Here is a 27,188-nt window from a genome sequence, read left to right as displayed (position 1 = left end):
TAAAACAGCATTTTAATTTCTCTTTCTGGATTTTTTCTTACCTTCTGTATGGATAGAACCCTTTTCCTCCATAATACAGGCTTAAAAAAAGAATCCATTAGAAAATCATTTTGCATTCCTCCAGAACATGTGACTGTATTTAGCCATTCCTCTACAAAAAAGTTTTACTTTTCTTGGAGATAGGATTCTGATCTGCTCTGTGCCTCTGTTTCTAGCTCCTCACTAAGTCCTTAAACGAGAATCTGGAAGGATTTATTTCTTAGAGAAGGCTGTGCCTGTAGCTTTCTTGCAATGAATAAAATGGCTGTCCTCCCCTAGAAGTTCTGTTGGAGACTTTAATGTTAGACATTTAAACTATCAAATTTGGAGAGATTATGAATTTGCATTTTCTTCAAAGGTCAGCACAGTAATCCACTACCATAAATCCTGCTTATTCTCATTATTATGATTGAACAAATGCATTGACTGATGTCACAGTGTGCACAAAGTCCAGTTTCCCTCAAATTAAAGAAGGTGCCAGTGAGATTCAATCACATAAGTACTTGCTTGAAGCAAAAGGAAATAAAACTTACCAATATGACCTCAGTGAATGTATTACAAATAAGTAGGTCCTCATGTGAAATATTTGACAATGTACTTCAAGACCCAGAAAAATGACGTCTAGAAATCAGATTCTGCTGGTTGGTTTACTTATTTATTTTTTAATGGATCAGATGAAGCACATTTTGCTGTGAGCTTGAAAAAAATCAAATCTCCGCATATTTTGTTCCAGGCAGCCAGTTCTTCTGTCCACTAACACTGAATGTTTCACTCCACTTGTTTGGCATTTTGGCATGTATGATAAACCTTAAGAGCTTTCATAATGTCACAGTTCATCTGAGGGCAATTTAGAATATCTCTGATCCTCCAAAAATTTTCAGTTTCTAAATCACCCTTAGGTAGCCTTTCAAATAGAGTTTTCAGTAAGCCTTTAAGAACAAGGCACCATTTTTTGGCTAGAAAAAAAACTACATTTGCTTCTGAGAGGTCTCTCTCACAGACACAATAAGCTGAGAAGATGCACCCAATGGGTCTAACTCCAGGGGTGTGCCAATTGTGACCTCTTGCTAGGTCCCTGCTAGCATACCTAGCTATGCTATAGTGGCCCCAGAAACTTTTTGGTAGGGCTTCAGCACACTTTTCATCAGACAGTGCAGAGAAAGTCCTGTACTGCTCCTTGTTTTCTGTTCTTCCCTCTCACCTATCTGGAAGATATGGTCATATTCATGGGAAAAGGCTTTGGAGATTTCCAGTTGACACTGGTTTCCTGCAAAATGCCAAGGCATTTGTAATGTGAGGAGTAAAAGCCCTCGTTACCTGTCTTATCTTAGTTCGCAACCTCTTTACCTCTTCATATCTCAGGGACTTTAGTTCAACAGTGCCTCAGAAACCCTAGAGAGCTTGGGAGAAAGCCACCACATTTCACAGTTCTCTGGCACTGCAATAAAATGATACCCTCGATGATCAAAAAGGCTGGATTCATAATCAAATGAAACCCGCTACTCCTCATTAGGCACTCTTCTTTAATTTCTTACAACCAAAAGTAATTACTTTCCATGCTACAAAAACATCTTAAACCAATAAGAGAAAATTATATAAAGCTCGTATTATGTTTTTCCTTATATCTAGGCAAAGAGAGAGCCAAGAGACAATGTGCTAATAGCTGTTATTATATAAGAGTTCCTAAAATTACCCCTTTGAAAAAAAGAATTTATTAATTTATTTATTTCTGTGTGCAAATGTGGGAGCGAGGACAATGGACAAACTTTTCCTGTTTTTCACAACACTTCATTGTATATCATGGTCCAATTTGATTTCATACATACTAAAAGCTAGGACTGGAAAAAAATAGGTTGGAATGTAGATAAAAATATATTGATTTTCATATCAAATTGATGCTAACCAGAAGAAATATTTAAATATCCATGTAATTAATGACTGGCAAGATAATAAGTCTGGCTGCCAACCCAAATTACAGTCAGGCAGTTTGGCCCATTCCCAGCTGCAGTCTTGCCTAGACTCTTTCTACAGTTATTGGCCACATTTTTATCGCTTCCAGAGACTACATTATTCTTCTGTGGAGTCTATGCTAATGAATGCTGTTTCGCTTCTGCTGTGCTTCTGATTCTAATGTTAGAGACAGCACTTCTGTTTCTTGGCTACATTATCAAAACAAGTGTAGAAGGCTTATCGTCATAAACTCTGTGGCATGGAAAATAATGAAATGTTAATGTTCAGGATGTACACCACAGTTCTGCTTGCTTTCTCTTATTCATGAAAGACAATGAGTGCTTAATAAGGCCAGGCAGGTTTTAGCTCCTGTGATGAATGATGTTTTGGTCCAACATGGGCTAGCTAGCTATATCACATAAAGGAAGTGTAAGGGATAAAGCTAACTGAGACCACCTTCTACTCAAGATGCAAATGTGATGTTAAGGAAGACAACTGAAGAGATCTGTAAATAAACAAGCAAAGTTGCATGTACTACACTGATATCTGTCCCATATGGACATGAGAATCTGTCTGTTCTGTTCTTTTCAGAAACGTCTGTCAACTCTATTCCTCATCTCCATTACTGAACATGCATCTGATATTATTATGACTGATATGAGGCATTTTAATTTTCATGTATGCTTTTTAAGAAGATGAAAACTAATAAATTATTATAAATTGATGAGTCATGCATGTGCTCAAAATATGTTTACCTGATGTAACAGATTCAGTGATGTTTAAATTGTTCAGAGAAAGTCCTAGCGACTGCCGTGATGAAGAAGATGACGTGCTACTTGAAGACTCTGACGATGGCCGAGCAGGTTTTCCAGTATTTCCAGTCTCTGCCTTTAGACGATCATTCTCAGCTTTCAATATCTCAATTTCATTCTGTATTCAAAAGAAATCAATATGAAAGCATAGGAGGTTATATTTTGGAAAACCACTGACAGTGCTCTTTCTGGTGCCTGCAATACACCTGGAGGAGATAAGTGGCTCAGCAGTTTAATTGTAGCATGTAGCACTGTATCAGAAGTATAAACTCAACGAGTGAAAGGTGGATTGCCCTTACACCTGAAATGGCAGGAAAAATCCGACAGCATTGTTCTAGCTTTTGCCTCAAGATACATCATAAACACCATATTCTCCAAGATTCTGAGTTTCTTGTACAGTTGACCATCAAGTACAGTGGAAAATTCCTCAGCTACTCTCAGTTTTAGAAGCTATTTTTAATTGCCAAGTATCTTAGGCAAGTTAATTAAGTTATTAGCAAAATCTTAGATATATCAATGTTTCTGAAGTCATGAAAATGATTACTGCCATTGAAGGTAAAATTTGCTTCTTCACAGAGGAGAAACAAAATTAAAAATAAACAATTAGAAATTGATATTTTAACAGTTTCATAACCTTCCTTGGTATCAGATAAGACTTTCTGATCATTCAAACATGGGAATGGTCATGCAATGTCCAGCAAACCCTCTCTGATGAAAATACAAAGTGATAGTGAAAGTGACAGATGAATCAGCACAACTAGCACATTTTCTTTTAACTAAGTCCTCTGTGATGCTAAGTGATTACTAAATGTGCAATATATAAAACAAAAACAGCCTGACAACAGCTTGGTACCAGCTAGAGCTAGTTTTCAGTCATGTCACAAAGCACAGCACAAAACAATGACTTATTCTTGCAGACAGTTTTGCACATCAAATTTAATTCCAGATTCATTAATATTCTGCTAAAAGTCCTGTTCTTTTATGAAGGCTCTTCAGCCACATTATACAATTAAATCATAGAATATCAGAAAAAAAAAATGCAATTGCTACAAAATAAAAAGATCTTATTGGCAAAGGTGAGGAAAAATGAAATTGAAGGATCAAAGCAGAAAATTACTGACAGAAGGAAACAGATGAACGCACCATTTAGCCTTGGGTTCATATCAGGAACTATGGTGAAACAAGTCACGTAGTTTCAATCTACTTCACACTACATACTGATTAAGCACACAGCTCTTAGCAGAGCTTCAGATTTTTGCGGTGCTTAGAATTCACATAACATTCTTCTATCTTCCTCACCAATCCTACTCCACCCCTTTCCTGATCCCCACCCATTCAACCAAATGTCAGCCTGTCATTTGCAAGGTGGCTGTCAGTCTGATAGGGAAAACTTGACAAGAATTGGTGATGACAAAGGGCAGCATCTGAAGTAATTACCTCTGCTCAGTTTTGGTGAAATTAAAGCTTTGGAGGCATGAAACTATGTCAAATCCCTCTCTTGGGGAAGTTCAACTTGTTTAGGCCTTCATATCCCAGTGTAAGATTGTGCCCCATCTGTGTGAATGTTCCAGATATTTCTGGGCACTCAGCGTGACTGTGGACAATTTTATGTGGGTGACAGAGCTGACTCTCACAACGCTCCATGCCACATTGAAGAATGCAGCCATTCTTTCTGCATCCTTTCAGTCACATGAAAGGAAAAATATTCTGAAATAGTAAAATGTGTTCAGGAAATATTTGCAGCAGTATCACAAGTAATAATGTAGTGAAAATTGAGTGATGCTGGATAAAATAATCTAGTTCAATTTTACATAGTTTGCTTCTGCAAGCCATGATTAGGTTAGGAATTAGACCTGAAGAGAGAAGATGCACATATTGCCCCATGGCTGAAGCATTTAAAGATCTGTAGAAATCACTTGTTGATCTACTTGTCTGTCATGCACCTTTCACTAGATATAGGGTTTAGATAATGGATTTTATCTTTTTCCACCTCTTAGACATTTTAACTGATAACACAAATGCTAGGGCTTCTATCATTATAAGATGAACACTTCTTATCCTTTGGAAGCACTGTCAATCTACTAGTCTGCTGCATATCAACACCTACCTGAAACAAAGCAAAGGATATGTGCCAAGCATACTTTTGGTGTGCACCCCTGTCATCACTTTAGCTACTGCACTGACCTGCATGCGGTTCATGGCCTCCCGAATCTGATCCAGATGATGTGCAGAGCTGAGGGCTTCAAGACGAATGTCCGTTAATTTTAGCTCTTTCTCTCTCAGCTCACTCTTTAGCTGGAGAATAATTTCAGCCTCTGCCTCTGTGCACTCACAGATCCTAAAAAGGAGCAGGTGACAGGCAGGAGATTAAAGGAAGATTCTCTCCCCAAAGCAGTACCATTACTAAACATCAAAGTGCAGAAAATGCTTGCTGCTGGTGAAACCCTATGAGTGAAGAGAGAATCTTATCAAAGAAACATGAAAAGGCTTAAATTGAAAATTAAAAAAGGAAGAAACCTCCTCCAGATGAAATGATCAGCTTGCTTTATACCTTTCTATTTTAGTTAGATCACTATAGTGAAAAAATATAGTTGTTGAAAACTTTTCAGCAACTCTTTAAATCTCGTTTCAGATTGTTCGGTATCTGTGTGTCTATCAGACCCAGATCCATTGCATAACAGAACCAGTACAAAACAGAACACTGAATTTTAGACCCACTGTTATACTATGCAATATTTTCAGCCAGTTCACCAAATGTTATTCATTTCTTATTACTGACACTGTAAACAGTTAATGTTTGCAGAACAATTTAAATATAAAACACATTTTATAACGATAAGTATTATTATTATTATTTAATTATTACTACTAATACTACAAACAAGAAATAGAGGTCAAATTTAATCGCCAAATGCATGCAAATGCATTTTGGAAGAGAAGATGCAGCACTTTTCAGGTCAGCAGCTGGGTACACAACTCCATGCCCCACACTCAGTTTTACCGGGATCTATGCTTGTAGACCACGTGACCATTTTGCCTTTTCTTTGGTGCCCAGCCTAGAGAGGACCTGCACACACACGTATTGGACAGATGCAATTGGAAGAAAGTAAAGTCAATGCTTTAGAACAAGAGACTCAGATCAAGAAAAAATGTAAAGAAACTACAAGCAAATGGAAGATGATGAAGTTCATTGGAAATAAAAAATATGGCAAACTGAAGAAGAAAAAGAAAGAATATTATTCACAACATACACAAATATTTTAAATGTGAGCAAAAATGAAAAAAAAAAGCATACACTAGGATTTTTTTTCCCCAAATATTGTGACACAATTCTTGGTTTGGAGTGCCCATACCTACACTAACAAAATCAGAAATGAAATTTTATTTAATGCATATTTGAGCTCATACAACAACTTTGACAGCTGAGAAGTCACATAAATATTTTTTCACTATTTTCTTTTGGGCCTTTTTTCAGTACTTTATGAGAAGGAATAGGAAAAAAACACCTTGACAAACGTCTTCAAAGTAGATAAAAACTAAGCAGAAAGCCTGGCTATGGTTCTAGAAAAATCAGGAAGATTCTGTCTAGACTGTTAGCAGAATGGAAGCAGAAAGTATGAAACAATTTTTTTTTTCTGCAGTTCTTCAACATGCAGCTCCTACATCTATATCATTCAATAGGATGTTCAGGCTTCATCAAAAGGGAAAAAAAAAAAAAAAAGTCAGCATTCCTGAGCAGTCACAGAAAAAAAGGGCAGAATTCTGATCTGCAGAAAAAGATTAAAAATGTTTATAAATAATTTTAAGTTTTCTCTCTTTTGACAGTTGCAGGATTGCTAAATCATTAGGTCATTCTGGGTGAAGAGAACTAAGTCGTGATCTTTAAACAGTTAAACAACAACTGCTGACAATTATGAAAGACAATGGAATTTTAAATGGTGCAATGGAAATAAGTCTTGTAAAGAAAGTAACATTGTCAATATGACAGAAAAATAAATTAATCTAAAGAAATATATTTTATGTGAAAAAAATGAACTTATTATATCCTGTGTAGAAAGCTCACACTAATAAAAAATTGATCTAAAAGATCAGTGTCCAGAAATGTTACAGAGGAAGAACTAGAAGGCCATAAACTAGACAGAGTTTTGGAAGACAAGGCTCAGAAACCAGGCAATCACAGGAAGAGCTTGGGATAAAAAGTTAGACATGTAGTATTGCTCTTGATAAATCCAAGTGATCAGGACATCCAGACAGCAAGTCAAAGAGATACAGTTGGAAGAAAAAGAAAAGGTTATGAAAGCAGATCTGTGAATCATGAATAGATAATTTTGTTGAAGAACAGTGTTCTGTTTAACTTTAAGCACTTTCTATTAAGGTTTTTACTAGTGATTTTAAAGTTGATAGCAAATCAGACTGAAGGGTACCAAACGTAGAAATTATTCCCCAAATACACACATATACCTGAAACTGTAAAAGTGTGAGCTGCACATAAAATGCCTAATAAAACTAGACATCTAGATGAGTTACACTTTAATAGGCTGCATGGAATGAGTGAAATGAAAAACATTTATTGTGGAGCAGTTTCTTTTATGCAAATATTTGCTGCCTAAACCTAGTAATAAAAATCCTTACAGTCTATCAAAAGTTGATCGTAAAAAGGTGCATACCTAACACAGGGAAACTCTAAACTTCAGCAATCAGTCACAAGAAGAGAATTCCCTGCATGCTCTAAGGAAGAGTAGTTCTGAACTGATTGTTCTCAGAACAAGAAAAGGAAGGTTGATGGCAATTGTATATGCTTGAGAGAGTGTTAAAGGAGGCTGATTTACCCATGCTGGAAAAAATTAGGATTGAATTTAAAAGCATTGGGAAAAAAAACCAAACAGGTAGGAGAATATGAATGGGAACTGAGAATTCCGTAAGAACGTATTGAAAATAAAAACAATGACAAGAACAGAATGATTTCATCATGAAGAAATGAGATGGCTTCCTCTGACTGATGATTTGTTCTCAGCCCTGACAGAGTAAAGATGTTGATCTGAATAAAATTCAAAGGTGAAGTCCTGCAAAAAAAAAAATCAAGCTGAAAAAACAGGGGAAATTGATTAAAAAAATATATAAATTAGCAGTTGCATAGTGGAGAATGCAAGAACAGAAAGGATGAACATATTGTAAACATATGAAGCTGTCGGAAAAATAAAATGACATTGTCTTAGTACAGTGTGAAGGAAGGCAACTGCCGTGTTTGGCCTTTACTACATGGATATGATCAAGTTGTTAATGGTGTAGGAAGAGCACAGCATAAACTTCTGGGGCATTCATTTGGAAAGAGATTTGTACTGCTAGATGATTTGGGATAAAAGCCATGAAAGGAAGAGAGAATATTCTAAGAAAAAGCTGCTGGAAAATAAGTGTGTAAACGGAGTGAACCTGGCACATGGATGAAATAAGGGTTTAAAAGATCATGGCAGTTGCAATGGTTTCTGATTTGCAGCTGGCCACTTTGAGGACGTCTACTTCACAGTTCATCCCATTTGGGAAGAAAGGTTTGTTGAGGGAGAGACTTACGCAGAAGCTGATTGTGACGGTTTCATTGATGTTGCCCCACACTCTCCTGAGCTGTGGGGCAATTTGGGTGATGAAGGAAGAGAGGAGTCTGTCTGTTCTTCGATGTCAGAATGGGAGGAGGGAGGCTTGGTGGACTTCTTCTTTCCAAAGGCCTGTTTGAAAGAGCTTCTCAGCTGGAAAATAAACACAGAGCAAGATTATTTTCCTCATCCCAGCAATCTGCATGCAGGTCATGTTTTGAAGAGTTAGTTTGCAGATGCCATCCTAGCTACTGCCTGAGGTCAGTATACAGAAGCAAGGTATTAACATATGCAACACGGTATCTCTAAAAACATGATACAGTGTTTGTTTTTCATTTATTAATCCAGCACAGCGCAAACATAAGTCTTTGGAAAAGATGCAGGACTGAGCGGTGCAGCTCTGGGAGACCAGGGTGCTCATTTAAAGCCAGTAGACCCCAGAGGAATCCCATTCCCATGGCATTCCTCTCCAGGGATGGCTTTAAATAACCACTTCACATCTAGGTACAGGCAGATGCGGGTGTTCCTAAATGTTGAAATCAAGAGACAAGTCCAAATTATTAGGTTTGCCAATTGACTAAAATTTGAATGGTCAAACCATTCCAATTCTACGATTTGGATCACAAATGAGAAGACTTAAGCTGGGACATAACATTTGCTTTGTTGAACTGCTAAGAAGAATGTTAGCTGAAAGGCTGTGCTGCCATTTCCTTTAGAATAGTAAGATCTCTGAATATACAAGCATTGCGTTTTTTCTCTAGAAGCTTTGTTGGTATTGAAAAGGGACAGAATAGCCAAAGAGCCATTTATTTCAGGAACCAAGATGAGAACAGTTTTGTTTGCAGTGAATTGTAACTAGCCCATTCTTTGATACCTTTGTCTAAATTCAGAAATCAATCATCTTAGGAGAAATATATTGCTTTATTTATTTATTTTTAGAAAGTTGTTCTGATTTAAAATTGTATAAAACTCAATGACAAACCTCTACCAAAAAAAAAAAAAAAAAAGAGGTACTCAAACATTTTATTTTCATGATGTAACTGGGGAGTGTGACCACTGACCAGAGAAATATTGCTTAAGTATTTTTCTATTTTTCAGATCATGAAATCTAACAAGAAAGAAATGGATTTTGGCTACACTCCCCCTTTCTAGAGTCTAAACTTTGAGATTAAAATGAATAAAGAAAGACTGAGAAGACAAACAAGATAATCTGTTTTTAGAAGGTATAAAAGCCTACTGCCAAAATAAATAGCAATCATGCCAAGATAGGGTTCTTTATAGATGCATGCCAAATTTTCCATGGTACATATTCACCTCACTTCCTCTAGAGTTCACCTTGCAGAAACATGAAAGAGTGTGGAATTACAAATCAAGGGAATGAAGGCTGATCAGTACTTTAAAACAAATGTTTACGCAGGTAATACTTCTAGAGCAACAAAAACATATTTTCTGATTATTAATTGAAAATATTTGATTAAATCCTTAGTACCATGTGGTATTGGTGTGTTCCTGTGGGGAAGTATCTTACTTTCTTTAAACACCATACTAATTTTACATGATAATTTTTAACAGATTTCAACTCCCTTCATAGCTGGATAATGTATTTGAGTCAAGTTTTTGAATCAAACTCTTACTGATGAAAAATTAAGTGGGATTTCAACATGGTCCATATATATTTTAGGTCACAACATATTTGAAGGTCATTTCCAGTTTTGCTTATTAATATATATTTTTTAATTATCCTGACTTATGAAAATAATTCCCCGTTAGTATTCAACAATCTTTAGTTTGCTAGTAGTGTCACAGTATGTATCGCAAGTGAATTGCTTTGCATCTGTCTGGCCCAACATGAATACTGTAGACAAAATGGGCCAAGTATGCTACACAGCACGGGAAATGACACAGTACATAAAAGATAGGTTTAGACCTGTTGGGCACTTACCCAATTTTTCTTTTTCTTTTTTTTGGAGTCAGCATCATTACCACTGCCAATGCTTGAGTGGCTTGTTGCACTGTTGATGCTGGAAACACTTTCTGAAGAATGTTGCCGCCTAATACGTAAATCTTAAAACAAATGAAACAGAATAAGAATTGGAGATTACTAAAATGATGGGTGAGGCTTCTGAGTTTCAATTTCTTAAAAGTTTCTAATAACTATAATCACTGGAATATATTCTTCAAGAGCATACTAGCTAATACCAAAGGATATTACTTTTCAGGCTATTTTTTGCTTCCAAGAAGTTAGCTTTGCTAACTTGCATTTCATACAATGAAATGATCTCAGGACAGACATCTAAATAAAGACCTCTTTAAGCAAAGATCAATGGCGCTCTCAAAAATGAATGGTGCTATTATTTTTTTTCTTCAAGTGATTACTCTGCTGTTGCTCATCAACACACACCTCTGAAGTATATATTTATCACCTAACAACCGCCAAACCACATGACAAATTAATTCAGAATCTGGAATTTAAAATGTCTGCTTTCCTGCACTGCTTTGGCAACTTGTGAAGAGATCGACCAGTTGTCTGTCTCTTAACAATTAAAACAACTTGTAGAGCTACATCTTATGCTGGATTTCCAAGGTATGACAAAGTTTTGCCTTAAGATTGGGAGTACTTCAATATACAACTGCAGCAACATGTTTAACTCTTGACATCTCTTGACAGGCCATGCATGGCCCCCCAGTTCTGAGATGACAAGGTTCCTGGAACTCTTCAGCAAAGAGGAGATACAGGCGTGGTTTCCAGCCATGGAATTATCACAAGTATGCCTATAACTCACAACTCACTTCAGAATGTGCTTGCCTTTGCAACAGAGCCCCCAAAACAATAGGAAAGTAGTGATCAAGCTATTTTTTTTTTTTTTCCTGAGGAGAAACTGTATTTATTTTAATAGTGATACAAGCATACCTTTGTGGGTGTGATCAGGGCCATTCAAGGCTCCTTGAATAGCAGCTTGTGCAGCAGAATTCTGGGCTTTCAGCATTTCAATGGTTTCCCGTAGCTCTATAAGCTCAGACTCCTATGGGAAGAGAAATGAGAGCTGGAAATATATGGCACAAGAACAATATTTATCGAAGCCAAAAAAAGTGACAAGAATGATCAAACTGAAGTACATAAGGTTGCCTGGATGAAAACAAGGATGACACAAATCTCAAGTAGAATCTCTCCAACGATATCAAACTAATGAATAATTGTGTATTTTTTTTTATGCAATGTGATCATGTTATCCCTAAGGAGAATGAGACCTCTTTTAAATTTAAACTTGATCTAAAAGGAGTCTTGGTTGAATACTCTTCATAAAGTGAAGAAAAAGACAAAAACTTGACTGCCAAGTGGCAATAAAACCATTTGGATTATATCTTACAGAATGAGAGGCTACTCTTTAATGGCTGAAACTCAGTCTAAATTTGTATACTTTTTAATAAAATTAAAAAAATAAGAAATAATTCAATTACAAAAAAATATGTTTAACAGATTTTGAAGTGATTGTTTAACAGATTAACGTGACTGTCTTGTAATTTAAAGTGAAATTACTCTACTTCAGTGAGAGAAGTTCTGTACTGAAGTGCAGAGTTGATTTTAATTAAAAAAAACAGCTTTTTATAATGATGTGTTAAACCTTTCCTTCCAGCCCTTATTTATGTAATGAAGATTAAAGGAATTTAATCTCAACAGCAGAGAAAAGAAGGGATGTTCCAAATCTTAGGCAGAACAAGCTTGCTTATGAGATGATTTGTTTTAAAGTCAGTATTTAATCTCCTCTGGAAAGCAAATCTTTGAGGGAAATTATACTTTGTAAAAAGTTAATTTTTAAATAAATATTTGTTTATTTAATAATTTTGCTTTAAAAAAAACCAAAAACAATATCAGTATTTTCTATCCAGTTCACAATCCATGTTGCAATGTTTCATCTGTTGGTCCTCAACAAGACTGCAAAATTTTATTTTATACGCAGGTACACTGATTTTAGAGGTGAGAAACAGTTCACTGATGTACAGGTTCTTTCAGAGCTTGGCTCACAGTGGCCCCTTCCTTTATAGGATAATATTCTACTAAGAGCAGAAAACAGTTACAAAAGTTCAACGCTGGAAGGTGCTATGCACCCTCCTAATGTTCAGCTGGGGACAAAGCCTCACATTAAATTTATTAGCTACCAGGTTCTTGCTTCTTCCCTGACAGTCACAACACCAGCACATGGAAAACCAAAACTGTTTCTAAGTGAATAGGCATATCCAACCTGCATTAACAATGAATGGAGGCATTTTTCTCTGCCTAGAGTCCTTCACTTCCCATACTGCTCTCATTCTGACAAAGTTGTTAGGCTGGGCTTTGACAGGTCTTTGTTACAGGATTTTTCAGTATGGATTAATCCTAGAAATGCATACATTTAATTAAAATCTGGAAGCAAAGATTTTATCTTCAAGCTACTCTGTGATATTGCCTGGATAACCCCAATGTGCAGCTTAATTCTTCCGGAGCTTTATGAAGATTTGATCTCAATGGCCATTAAAGAAAGATCTATCTGCCTTACTGACACAGCTGTTCCTGTGTTTCTGTTTCCTTTCAGTGTTTTTTAAACAAAACTGTAATAGAATCTGCTGACTTCATTCCTCATTACAGCATCTTCTCTGGTAAATGTACCTTTTGCTCAGCTGTCATTGTGAGACTTTGCAAACGGCCAGTCATATTTCCCAAGCTTTTTTCAAAAGCTGCTACTAGATGAGCCTGTGAAAGAAACAGAAGACATCATTAGCTGTGGCAATGGGTCTTAAATGCACTGTAAAACTTCAAGAAATTGTCGGATGCTCTATACACTTTGGCTGGACAATAACTGAACTTCATAAAACTCAGCAGTCCCAGTTTGGGCTTTCTCCCTGATTTCTCTCTCTCTTTTTTTTTTTTTTTTTTTTCTTAAACGCTCTTTCCCCTCCAAGCTTATCTTCTCCAAACCTCTTGTATTAATTTTAAACTCAGAGTGAACCAAATCGGCTATGTGTAGCAGCCACGTGAGCCCAGTGTTCCTTGGGCTTCTCTAGTTCCCAAGGAGTTTAGCTTAGGTATCTCTGCCTGCAATGAATTATAGATTTAATGTCCTGCCTGAATTTACTGATATATGGACCAGAAGTCTGCTCCAAATAGAAGTCCACAGGTGATTATTTTCAATTACCGAACACTTCAACAGAGGAATTCAAGTGCTTTATCTTAAAAGGAAAATTCTAGGCTTCCAAATAAAAAGTTCCAGTGGAATCCTGAGAATCAGGATTTTTTTTTTTTTTTTTTTTTGTACAGAAGGTCATTGCTTGATCTATTTCTCTTATATTGATTATATATACATATGGGTGTGTGAGTGTGTGTCCCCCTGTATGTATGAAATTAATATGGAGCTTACATAAAATATAAATATGATACTTATACATATAAGTGCCAAAAGGCGTATCAAAGACAATCTTGAAAACTGTAACTCCTGCTTTTCAAAGAGCAGTACATTGAAACTGAACCAAAGATTTAATAAAATAAGCTCCATTCTGTTTCTCACATCATTCACCCTATACCTTGTGTCCAAACAATATATCACTTCAGTGGTTGCAATTTACATTGAGCTTCATAGGCAAAAAAGGGCAAGTGGTCATAAAGAAAACAACAAGATAATCCATCTTTTACAGTAAAGGGAAAGTGAGAATTTACTTTTCATGAAATTCCATAAATCAAATCTCTTTTCACAATACCAAATAGTTAAAGCAGAAAGAAATACTTATTTTCACTTTTCTGTCTCTAGAATGATAATAAATGAAGTTTTCTAACATACAGACTATAAGACACTTGGGAAGATAATTCACAAGCAGCTAATTTATATGCAGAAATGGATTAACTAAGCATCTTCACTCCTAAAGAATGACAATTTCTTTCTTTTAATACAGCAATAGACTTACACTTTGCTTAGCAAATTTTCCCATTAGAGACAGGCATGCTTTCTGTAAACGTTGCTAACATTGGTCATAGTTGGTAGTACTATGTACTATAGTCTTAGGTATGTACAGAAAAAGACATAGTCCAAAAAGGATTGTTATGCACTTTAGAAAAACATGAAGAGCTTTTTGCCACCTTGCTCTGTACTTTATTCCCAAAATAGAAAGTTATTTTCATATATACAACAGCAGCCCACTTCTGTGTCTCCTCTTCAGAGCTGTTATGCTGGTAATTGGCTTTTGTGTTTTGTAAATTATTTTTCTTATTGCAATAGAGATTTCAGTATCTTGCACACTCTTTACAAGGAGTAAACTCCTGGTAAAATATATTACTGGTGAACAAGGTATTTAACTACTTATGTGTAGGGTGGTCAAACCACCTTTGTGCATCTATGGGTATGCCTTAAGGATAATTTTTTGGTAAATGATAGGGAATAACTGGGTGATTTCCCCACTGTTACTCTGAGAAAATAAAAGTCACTAGCTTTTAAACTTGCTTTTTACTTGACAAGTTAGCAGCATATTAAAAAAGATCCACGATGGATCTTAATTACTGATGGTTCTAATTCTGAATCATAGAATCATAGAGTTGCTTAGGTTGGAAAAGACCTTAAAGATCATCGAGTCCAACCACAACCTAACCATACTACCCTAACTCTAACAACCCTCCACTAAATCATATCCCTGAGCACCACATCCAAATGGTGTTAAAACACATTCTGGGTTGGTGACTCAACCATCTCTCTGGGGAGCCTATTCCAGTACTTAACAACCCTTTCTGTAAGGAAGTTTTTCCTGATATCCAACCTAAACTTCCCGTGGTGTAACTTGAGGCTATTTCCCCTCGTCCTGTCATCTGTCACCAGTGAGAAGAGACCAGCCCTGCTCTCGCTGCAATCACCTTTCAGATATTGGAAGAAAGTAATAAGGTCTCCCCTCAGCGTCCTCTTCCCCAGACTAAACAGCCCCAGCTCTCTCAGTCTCTCCTTGCAGGGCATATTCTCCAAGCCCTTCACAAGCGTTGTTGCCCTTCTTTGGACCTGCTCCAGCACCTCCATGTCCTTTCTGTACTGAGGTGCCCCAAACTGAACACAGTACTCGAGGTGAGGCCTCACCAATGCCGAGTACAGGGGCAGGATTACTTCCCTAGTCCTGCTCACCACACCATTCCTGATCCAAGCCAGGATGCCATTGGCCTTCTTGGCCACCTGGGCACACTGCTGGCTCATATACAGCCGACCATCCATCAGTACACCAAGGTCTCTTTCTGTCAGGCAGATTTCCAGCCACTTCTCCCCAAGCCTGTAGGGTTGCCTGTGGTTGTTGTGACCAAAATGCAGGACCTGACTCTTGGCCCTATTGAAACTCATACAGTTAACCTTGGCCCATTGATCCAGTTGATCTAGGTCACTCTGTAGTGCCTTTCTCCCCTCTGGCAGATTAACACTCCCTCCCAGCTTGGTGTCGTGAAGATGGTGACCAATGTCCCAGAGCACAGAGTCAAAGCAGATGCACTAAAACAGAGCCAAATGTGTATTTTCTACGTGTGTTTAACAGGAACCTAATGGGGCTCTCTGTTCACTGCCTCATAACAAAATCTCTGGTTCAGTTGATGGCCCATGGGTCTGCTTTGCTATGAAAATAAAAATGGGTATTTAGGGTTTGAAAAGAAAAATCATTTGCTTAATTATGCATTGCTATTGCTGATTGCTCACAATTGTATTGGGATAACTGCAGTTCTTTGGTACCTAATCATGCATGCTTGTGCAAAGTAATTTCCTATTCCATAGATACAACTTCAGCTTATATTTTACATGAATAAAGTACAAGGAAATAAAGAACATCATTGAAAATGTTATTAAAGGTCACTGAAACTATGAAGTTATTGTCTGACAGTCTCTAGAGAATGACAGCCATGTCACAATTACGAATACCCAGTATACTTATATATATATGCATATAGGTATATGTATAAGACTTGTATGTTTATATTCCGTTTTAAGATCAGACTTTGCATTCAAAGACTGAGATGCAAAAAGTTCAGAACGGCGATAAGAAGTTAGAAATTCAAATTTGATATTTCTTTTATGCTCATTAATACAGGAAGCAATTTCTACTGAGTTTTACTAAATGTCACTGAATCTGAATCCTTCGAATCTGAAGATGTTCTATTCTAGCAAAAAATATTTAGAAGTAGACTTCTTTTCCTAGGTTACAGCCAATCTCTAATACCTCAGAAGACTGCGTTAGATATAGCAGTTGGATTCTATGCTTACATCATTTGAATACCATATAAGATAGTTTGCAGAATAAATGCACATCCATTGCTAAGGAAATCCATATATCTTCACAACTGAAAACAACATTTGTACTAGGAGATAGGTTGGAATCAGCTATGTAACTGGGCACTACTGGAAGTATGTTTCCAGCAAAATGTCCATCTTTATTATGATACACATCTTAGATACATAAACAATATACAGCTCTTAATCTCTAGATCCAACAAATATCAATTATTTTTGACTTCTGCTAATATCTGAAATTCCCACTGGAAACAGTTAAAGAGATATACGCTCAAGGAGATATGTGCTTCACTGTGAAGATAAAAGATTTGATATAAAACATTTCCCAAGCCCCATATTCCTCAGCTCTTAGATGTACAGCCTATCTTGAACACACCCCTGGCATATCCAAAGACTGTGCTGATGCACTTTCCCATTTGACCTGCTGTGTCCAGGTTTATAAAACAAAGGCAAATAAATAGGTCCTCCCACCTGAGACAACCGAATGGGAAGAGTTGTGAGAGAGTGGGAGGGGTCTGGTTGGCTGCAAGTAGTGACTGTACATCTGCTGGCCTTTTTTCTTCACCACTAAATAGCTAGTCTATTCACCACTAAATCATCTTGTTTGGTTCCAGGACAGTGGTGCAGGGCTGGCCAAACAAGCATTAGCCAGCAAACTCCTTCCACTTTCCAGTGGCATCCAGGGTCTAGTACAGTGGGTAAGCATACATCCTTCGCTTCATACAGTATAAAGCAGTGATCAAAGGCCCTCAAAACAAGCTGTTCTCTGGAATTTGAGCCGATTAGTTTCATAGGAAGTCTGCTGGCTGGACACTTTCAGCACTGAAAACAGCTCTTTCTTAATTAGCACTGAGATTTGCCCTTCAGCAACATTGAAAGAGACATCAGGGAAAAGCCAGAATATATATATATAAAAAAAAGTAAATTAAGCGTCCAAATAACAGCTGGCATGGATTTAATCACATGCAGGCAAAACACTTTGGGGTTAATCAAATGAAATAAACAGCTGAAATCAAGCATAGTACTTGAGTCCAACAATGCCTGAATAACAAATGAAAATGAGTAAGAAAAGTCTCAGCAGAGGTTTCCAAATTCCTAAGAAATGCTTTAACTTCCAAATGGATTTTGATATAAATCCATTTTTATGGACTTTGATATAAAATAATACATGAAGAAAAGTCTTGACCAAACAGGTCAAAGTTCATTCTGATGGTCTTTTAATGACACTTGCACTGTGAAGTGTCTTTTGTAGCAAAGCAAGGGAAAAAAAGACACAAATAGCATGGTTATGAAATGATTGAAAGCCTTTTTTTGCTTGGTTCTACAAAGGGAAAGTATAACAAAAAATTCCAGCCTGGAATGAAATGAGATCTCTCATTGTTGACTTCAGTTTGTTGCTCTCAAGCAAATGAAGAATTGCCCAGCCTGGCAGAGACAAAGATTAACATTTTACTTCTAAAATACATAAAAGAAGATATAGATGTACATATAGGTAGCTATTAGACAAATAGACATAAAAGAGGGTGGACACACTGGCTATAAATTCCCAAATATATATCCTGAATTGCATTTTAAAATCACTATGAAACAGATTGTTCAGTAACTATCTGGTAACATCATCTGAAGCCATAGTAGCCAAACAGGCTTGCAGCTCACATACCGTATCTGGCATTATTTTCTGATAACATGTTCAATAACTCATATTATCAATTGATAATTGATAATAATTATATCAGCAAGTGAAAGGAGAACCTGGAATCTCTCTATGAAATGTCCAGTCTTCATTAGTTATATATCAGCATAGTTACTGAAGTTTGTAAATTCTATGTATAATTTTATATTGTTCATACTTCCATGTCTATTTGTATTTTGTGGAGCTTATCTTTGTGACATCTAACTATCATAAATTCTATCAAGATCTTCAATTCATGCCCTTTCACTGGTTGTCTCCTTACTTCAGAGTTTTCCTCCTAGCAGACAAAAAGCTGGACATGAGCAAGCAGTGTGCTCCTGCAGCCCAGAAGGCCAATGGTATGCTGGGCCTCAAAAGAGGGTTGGCCAGCAGGGAGAGGGAGGTGATCATCCCTCTCTACTGTGCCCTTGTGAGGACCCATCTGGAGTACTGTGTCCAGGCCTGGGGACCCCACTACAGGAAGGATGTGGAGCTGTTGGAGTGGGTCCAAAGGAGGACCACAAGGATGATCAGAGGGCCAGAGTACCATTCCTAAAAAGAAAGGTTGAGTGAGTTGGGGTCGTTTAGATTGGAGGAAAGGTCAGCCTTCAAGTACTTGAGGGGAGCTTATAAGCAGGAGGGAGACTGACTTTTTACATGATCTGAGAGTGATAGGACAAAGGGGAATGGCATTAAACATAAAGAGGGAATATTTAGGTTAGATATTAGAACTTTTCTTTTTTTTTAATTCAGAAAGTGGTGAGGCACCTGCACAGGCTGCCCAAAGAAGCTGTGGATGTCCTGTCTGCCAGGATGTTTAAGACTAGATTGGGTGGGGCCCTGGGCAGCCTGGTTCGGTGGGTGGCAACCCTGCCCATGACAGGGCGAGCAGAACTGGTGATCTTTAATGTCCCTTCCAAACCAGAACATCCTATGATTCTATGATTTTTTGATTCTATCAAGTGTTTACCCTGGCAATGGAAAAAGAGAGTTTCTGAAGTATGCTTACACAACTTGTTGACAGCTTTGCAGCATAAAGATACAATATTAAACTGAGATTTTAAGGAAATCCAGTAATTTACAGTTCAAGTATTAACTGTTTGTTTTTTGTTTTGTTTTGTTTGTTTGTTTCTCTTGGTGCTTGTATCATTTTATATGTCAGAAAAAAATGTTTCTTTTTAACTTAAAAAGTGCAGTACCATATTGGTGTTGGCAGTTTAATACCAACAACACTGACATATATTTTACTATGGCTCAAGGTCTGTAATAAGTGTTAGTTTTGATAGTTGGGATGATCATGTAACAGAACAGAGTATTGCATGTTACTGTTAAGCCACAGCATTTTATTTATCCTGGTCCATATTGAGCCCATCCCTATACATTTCAAATGATTTTTAACAATCTAAATAGAATGGATTGATACTTCTGTCAGGAAGCATGACTCTGCCACTCTTACTTGTGCAGAATCCAATTAATATTGCCAGACACTAAATCTAACACTCCAAATTCCATCTTAAGAGATGGGTAATAACATCAGAAAAAAAGAGAAATCACAACCACTACCCTTTTTCAACATTCATTTTCCATATCCACTGTGTTTGATTGTAAGATTTTTTCTGCCTGAAGGTGAGGTGATGGTGTCATTTTAATGGTGTCACTTTAAAAACACCAAGGTAAATAAATAGTAGAAGTATCCTAGATCACATCTTTGTACCTGAATTGAATAGAAGCTATTAACCTATTTGACAGTGTTTTTCAGCGGGGACAGAAATACTCACATTTGCAGAAAGTTGAGATGTAAGGGTAGCAACTTTTTCTTGTGACGCAACAAGCTCTCTCCGTAGTTTCTGAATTTGCTAGATGGAAAAAAGGCTACCGTCAGCATTTCAGCAATTGCAGCAAATGCAATTTCATCTCAGCAACTGAATTTTTTGGTTTTTTACATTTTTCTTAAGAGATCACTAATATGTAATCACTAACTGTTTTAAACAATACCTTAACTTGACATTTTAATCTCAAAACTCAAAGAAATACTGATTAATAAAAGTAAGCACTTAATGCTACTCCGAAGATTTTCTTCCACTTAAGCAATGTGCCTGCCAGGATTCCAGTTAAGGAACACATGTGAGCAAATGCTTCATTACTTCATATGTAGTCCCCTGTTTGCGTATGCAAATGACATACTTTCTTTTTACTACACTGTGTAGACTTTAAACATATCTTTAGTGTAACCAATGACTCTTTGAGGCCTGAAATTATGCAATATGAATTTGCAAAGGTTCACCTTGCCAGACTGTAGATGTGTGATGCAATCACGTGTTATATGTCTGCATTAGGTGCAAAATGAAGTGCCAAAAGGTACTCCCCCACTGTCCGTCATGAAGAAGGCTTCAATGGCAACCTCTGACACAGAACATTATTTCACAGATGTCTAAAGTTAGACGAGGTATGGTAATATATATGTGTATGCATATATATATATTTTCTTTTTTCTCTAACACAATAGTTCCCGCTTGACATTTGATTCAAATATGCAACCTTTAATCTTTCTAAATCTTATCTTTTTTTTTCCTCCAAAAAATCTCTGGTCAGCTTACCAAAAAAAAGCAGCTTTAAGTGTGCGTGCTGATGTAGAAATAAACTACATTCCAAGCTCCTATATCCTTTTATGAGAAACATAATCCTTAATAAAAGCTGAAAAAGGCTAGATAACAAGCATGAAACTTGCATATCATTTTAAGAGCATTTGACTCTGCTTGAGATCTTATAGGGACTCCAGGCATTGCACTGAACTTAAGCACAGCATAGAGTTTCACTTTGAAACCCTTTCATATTTAGACATAAAAGGAATTACTGCAAACTAGAGAAGTAAAATGTCTACAGACAGCCTAGCAAACAGAGCACATGACATTCTCATACTAGTACTTTCACTGTAAGGTCTACTGCAGTATTTTAACTTTATGATTCCTGTGAAAATCAACAGGGAATACTGTACATGCTTTAAAGGTAAAAAAGCTTCCGTATGCCAATGGCACAAAAGTAATTAAATCATTTGCACTTGCTCAGAATAAAAGACATTTTTGAGCTGGTCTCCATCCTGGCCTTCTCCTTTTCTTTTCCCAACATTTCTCTTTGGTTTTCAGTAGCATTAATTCAAGCTGCTTGCTTAGGCTACACTTTCATCAGAATCCTCTAATTACAGAAATGCAGATCTCACAGGGCACATCTAGATACTAAGAAAGCTTCATAAATGTTGTTACACCACTCTATACAGCTATTTATGAAGGGAAACGAAACAAAGAATTGTCATTTACACTACTGAGCTATGATGCGTCTTTTTAACTCCATTGGTTTAACTGTCAGACAAAGGAGACAAATAAATGCACAGTCTGAAGACATGCAGCTCTGGGAAGTGGACATGCACCCCTCAGTGCTGCAGCTTATTGCTGCTATTCCTTGGTGCCCTTTCAATACAACCAGAACTTTGTATGGAGAAAGACTGTAATTGTATCCAGCTGCTGACTCACTCTTGTCACCCGTTCTGATGCACTGTGAGGAGAAAGAAGCTGTTTTCCATGTCAGGTTTGATTTATATCCGAAACCAATCTGTGTTTCTCCAAAATTCATCAAAACGGTCAGTTTTGGAAATTTAATATAAAGCAAAGTGAAGTGATAGAAGTTCAAAGTGAACATTTTTAGTATTTTTCTGCTGAAGTACAGTGTGTTACCTTGAACAATGCAGTCCTTTAGACCTAGTACTGAGTGGTTTTAAGTCTGAGATCAGAGGTATTACAACTCCTCTGCTCAGCAGCCTGATTCTCACTGATTTTATTTACCTTTCCAGAACCTCAGCCAGGAATCCTTCAGCACAGTGCTAAGAAAACACCTTTTTAGTGCGGCCAGATGTCATTTTCCCAGTGGATCATAATTTTAGCTGTATCGGATGAACAATACATTTCTAAGAAATATCAAACAAATACACAATTACAAAGATGAAGAAGTGTTCTTACCTCTGAATGTGCCTTTTCTTCTGCCTGGAAGAAAAGAAAGAAGAAATGTTTTAGAAACAAGAGCAACATAATTGAGGTAATAGAAAATAAACACCAGCTACTCTAAAGTGAAATGAATAGCTTCATGGATCCCTTACATTTAAGGGAGGTATGCAGTAAAAACAATAAATGGAATTATTTTCAACTTACTTGGAGAGGCTCCAGCTGAGAACCCAAAGAGTTTTCCAGCATACTGACAAGATGAAACCAGGGGTAGAGGAGGAGTGGTAACAGAACTGTAAGACTGCAGCTACATTTCTAACACAGGAAAGAAAACTTGCTATGCTGTCAATGAACGTACCTAAGTCTGTACATGTGAATTTTAACACCATAATGAATATTATGGCTCCTGCAACTATGGTTGCTTAACTGTATACTGTGCAATAATCCTAACAGACTAATCCCTGCTAAGAGAAGTTGGCGGCATACCAGGAAAACATATACTGGAGAAGGTGGGGGGAGAGGGCTACTTATAGTTTAAGGTAATTTCTTCTATACAGAATATTAAAAGTATATCGAGGCATGTTAAAGTTTTAGCTTACTTTTGTTAATAATACTTAATAATTCTAGATATTTTCCACATTTTTATGTATTACATCATATAATGATGCTAAGCTTCTTATTTATTTAACAACCTTTTTCAATAAGCTAAGAAACTAAGTCATTACAAAGCATATCTTCAGAAGCCTGCTAAGATAAGTCACTGAATTTGTAAGCAGGCGAGTGGACTAATTTTGGAAGCATTTGGCAGACAGAAGAATCTCACTCCAGTGGGATTCTAATGGAAAGTAAGGATGTAGCGTGAGAGAGGAAACCATTCTGTAACACAAAATAAGAATCAGTGTACTGGAAATCAATGCACCCCATGATCTGAGGTAGCTGAAGTTCAGAGAAAGAGTCTGATGTTAGGTGGAAGGCAAATAACCCCTTTTAGAATTAGATGTAAAAAAACACTAAAAAAGGCTAGGAAAACCCAAGGTAAGTGTTCCTCGGAAATTTCCCACATGTCAGGTAGTATCTTTTTTATTGTTTGCTTGTTTGTTTGTTTTTGAGGCTGTATGATGCACAACTTTTGTGTCACTAGAATTTTACCTGATTATAGAAACATTTTCTTTCCTTACCTAGTGTTGGTAAGTAAAAGACATAGAAAAGTCCTTTTTCAATACATGTTTATGTGTTAATTGTCACTAAAAAGGCTGAGATGATATGATATTTCCCTGTGCAACACTTAGCTGAAACTATTGTAATACCTACATCACCACATGGGAACAATTTAGAACAGTGATTGTTCTATTTGTCAGCACTGATGTGACGCATCCTGACATTGGCTTTCTGATTTACGTTCACAAAAGCAGGATCTGCCTACAGAAAATTTTGAAAATCTATTCTCATTACTGTTACTTCAAAAATGTCGTGCATGAAAAGCCATTAGAGAATCAAGAAAGACTAAGTCTACAATGCCAAGAAAAGAAAACAAAAATTAGGTTTGGTGATCTTTTGTTGGAACTGCCACGTGGGGACCTGAGGCCGCTGTGGCCCCACTGATGAGGGAAGTGCTGCATGTTGCTAGCAGATGGCTCCCTCGGCATACAGGGAAGTGTTGGCTCTCTCCCAGACGTCATAGAAGCAGATGCCACAAGTCATCTTTTGTAGAGAGTGGAAGGAATAGATGAAAGAGGATTCTGGGTGTTTTATCAACTTACAAAATAAGATCTGAAAACCACATAGAAGTGTGCAGTTTTCAGTTAGGAGCTCATGCTGACATCATTGTAATCTAGTTCTCAGTCATAGGCTCACAACTTCAAAACTATGCTCTAAAAGGCAGCAGTGTTCTTTTCTTCCTGTATTTCTCTATTGCATCCATGTATCCCATCCTTGAAATGTAATTTTTTCCTTTTTTTGAAGTCTTAAAATATTAGCATACAAATGACATGTCCTTACTCATCTCCTTTAAGCTTGGTTTAGCACAGCTAATGAATTCTGGGGATTCTAAGTGTAGCTAATGCTGAAGAGGCAGTGTGAGAAATAGAGCAATTAACTAAATATGTGCAAATTGCGGTGTCTCACCTGCTGAGCAGGAGATTAAAACTGGAGACATCCTATCATAATTTACACTATCACAAATCTTTTTTCAGCTTCTTGGAGAGCTAGATGTACTCACTGTCAAAAGAGATCAGTGTTTCAACCCTAGAGTCTACTGTATTTACCCACATGGTATACTTTTCTGTGAAACAAAATGTTTTTCTCTGTAAAAGTATACCTCGACAAGCTAGATTCCCAGTTTATTCAAGTAAGTTCTGAAAACTCAAATGCAAACCCAGAAAGAAGGCTAATACATACAGAAAATACTAGAAGATCTGTCTCACTGGATGTATTCATTGCAATAACAGCAAATCATGAAGCGTCTCTTCTGAATCTCATGTTCTAATTTTCAAAGAGACAATCTTCTGAGAGCATGTTCAAGCTTTCCAGCTATCCTCTGATAAAAATATGTAAAGATCTTGATCTTTATTGCGTACTTTATCTGAAGCATCAAGGCTTAAGGCAATGCTTGAAGTCTGATAAATGACTTTTACTGAAACATTTATGGAAAGGTAGCTGCTTTCGAGTTCCCGCTGAGTGATTTTGACCTGCATAAGTAAGGTAAAGCACCAGTCTCTTGTATTCCTCCTTGAATCTAGTAATAGCTGAAAGTGAGTTACATGTAACATAATTCTGTGAAGCTATCCCTTTCTGGAGGCAATGGGGCACTGTATCACTGGTATCAATGGTATCACTGAAAAATCAATCATGGCTCTTATACTTCCAGATGATTTGATACTGATTGCCTACCTTTCATCTTTCCATTCCACTCTTTCCTCATCTCTTGATTTATTTCTGAAAATGTTTACATTTTTCACAGGATCAAAGGGATCAAGTAGGAGAAATTTTGAACAAAACTATCCCTAGAGCTCAACTCTAGTAATTTTAGCATGCTAATTCTTTCCTTGACCTTTTCAGATTTTTCTATAACTTCTATTATTCTGTCTACATAATCCAAGATTTAAGGAGCAGGGCTTAGCTGCAATGTGAATTTACAGCCAGAAGTTTCAGAAGCTATTTCACTGGCTTACAGCATTAAGTTGGATAAACAAGTTAAAGTTTGTTTTACAGGAAAATTACCAGTTAAACCATGGGGTTTAACTACTATTCTCAAAATACTCTGCAATCTTGAGTGATGGTTATATAAATGGAAAGTATTAGTAAACCTTTACTACATCAGAACACAGATATATCAGAAATGTTTAAATATCAGATGCTGAAAGCACCTATTGTCACTTTATAATTTGATTTTTACCACCCATCAGTTTCAAAATATTTTTCTAAAATCTGACTGTAAAGCTTGAATGCATAGTATTCAAATAGTAGTAAAGACTTTTTTCACTACCAAATAGTAGTAAAGGGAAAATAGTAGTAAAGACTTTTTTCACTACCAAAATAAAAGCAAGCTTTGCTTTGTATGTTAGTTACATCTCACGTGCAAACAGTTTGTATGCATCCTCTGCCCCTCAGATAATCCATGTCTGATCACTACCAGAATTCCTTGCAACTTTCCTGGTAAGCCTAGACAGAACTAATGGGTGCTGACATTTTAGACATGTCTCTGTATGATAAAAGGCCTTTTATGATTAAAAAGAAGTAGGAGAAGCACTGCTGCGGTGGATGTTAGATTACTGTGTGCATAGATGCACCCTACTTCCCAGGCTAACACAGGTTAAGCATTGAGACAGTGCTACCAGCTGTACAAGTGGTACAGCTGCACCAGCCAACACAGGTTGGGTATTTCCAGGCTAGAACTAGTGCTGGCCTAGGGCACAGGATCTCATGCTGTTCCAGGGAAGTGAACCAACACTGTTCAACACCTGAAAATTTGCAGAGGAGGAGACTGTTTATGAATGCATGGTACAAAACAGGTGCAACTGTAGCATGTAATTGTGGTTTGCAAATAGGTTGCAAAGCAGCTGTTTTGTATTAGCAAGGGAATGGAGAAACTTGTTTAACTCCTCCCATCTGGATGATTTCTTGTTAGTAGAGCAACTGGATGAACAAATTATGCAGAAGAAATAAAAAAAAATACAAAAACAACAGTAAAATAAAAAATAGAAAAATTGTCTCCCTTATTTTGCAGCAATCTTGTGTTTTTAAAGTGCAGCTCAAGCAGTAACATGAAAATTTACAAGCAGTAAATTGTACAATTAGAAAAATAGCTTGAAAATTATCAAAACCTCTCAAGATTATTAATTACAACAGCATAAAGTCCTGTGAGAGGTCTAGATTAATAGTTTCTTTCTAGCTTTCTAAATATACAGTAGGTGATTTTAAGCAGTTTTATGTCAATCCCTTAAAAAGATGGAAATAATGTATTTTAAAACCACATAACAGTAACATCATTACTAGAAATAAATCTTCCTGCTTTATTGCAGTGCAATTTTTATACTTCTAAACCTCAAACTATTGAAAGTTTTATGAAAAATGAACAAGAGCAGAGGCAGGAAGAACTTTCTAAAATGTCAATACTCACCGTAGAATAGAGAGATGATGTGCTGGAGACAAGTGATAATGAGGACCCATGTACTTTAAAAAAAAGGAAAACATAATGAAATATTGCAAGCATAGAACTCCCCCAGTAACTCAGTAAGCTCAATAACTATGCATCTTTTTTAAAATGAGAACCAATTTTTCACAAAGACCAGTTATTATGGGTTACCAGTATAGAAAAGCTATTGACACTTTCTCTCTTTTTTTTTTTTTTGACAACAAATCAT

General features: G+C 36.7%; 1 protein-coding gene across 19 annotated transcripts in view; it reads right to left on the bottom strand.

Annotated features, from left to right (window-relative positions):
* Positions 1-27,188, bottom strand: part of NAV3 (neuron navigator 3) — a 527,932-nt gene that overhangs the window by 13,744 nt on the left and 487,000 nt on the right. For 16 of the 19 annotated variants that reach the window (XM_015281870.4, XM_040695865.2, XM_015281843.3 and 13 more), the window contains 10 exons: positions 26,945-26,997; positions 22,345-22,368; positions 20,113-20,190; positions 13,035-13,118; positions 11,301-11,412; positions 10,332-10,453; positions 9,704-9,724; positions 8,370-8,542; positions 4,986-5,139; positions 2,745-2,919 (listed from right to left, as the gene is read on the bottom strand). In XM_015281870.4, the coding sequence (XP_015137356.1) occupies positions 2,745-2,919; positions 4,986-5,139; positions 8,370-8,542; positions 9,704-9,724; positions 10,332-10,453; positions 11,301-11,412; positions 13,035-13,118; positions 20,113-20,190; positions 22,345-22,368; positions 26,945-26,997 (996 nt within the window). The remainder of the gene's footprint in view (positions 1-2,744; positions 2,920-4,985; positions 5,140-8,369; positions 8,543-9,703; positions 9,725-10,331; positions 10,454-11,300; positions 11,413-13,034; positions 13,119-20,112; positions 20,191-22,344; positions 22,369-26,944; positions 26,998-27,188) is intronic. The other 3 variants (XM_015281853.3, XM_040695857.2, XM_015281902.3) reach the window with 1 other exon arrangement.

Source organism: Gallus gallus, chromosome 1, assembly GCF_016699485.2.
Source record: "Gallus gallus isolate bGalGal1 chromosome 1, bGalGal1.mat.broiler.GRCg7b, whole genome shotgun sequence".
Taxonomy (NCBI): domain Eukaryota; kingdom Metazoa; phylum Chordata; class Aves; order Galliformes; family Phasianidae; genus Gallus; species Gallus gallus.
This window is presented reverse-complemented; position numbering and strand designations above follow the sequence as displayed.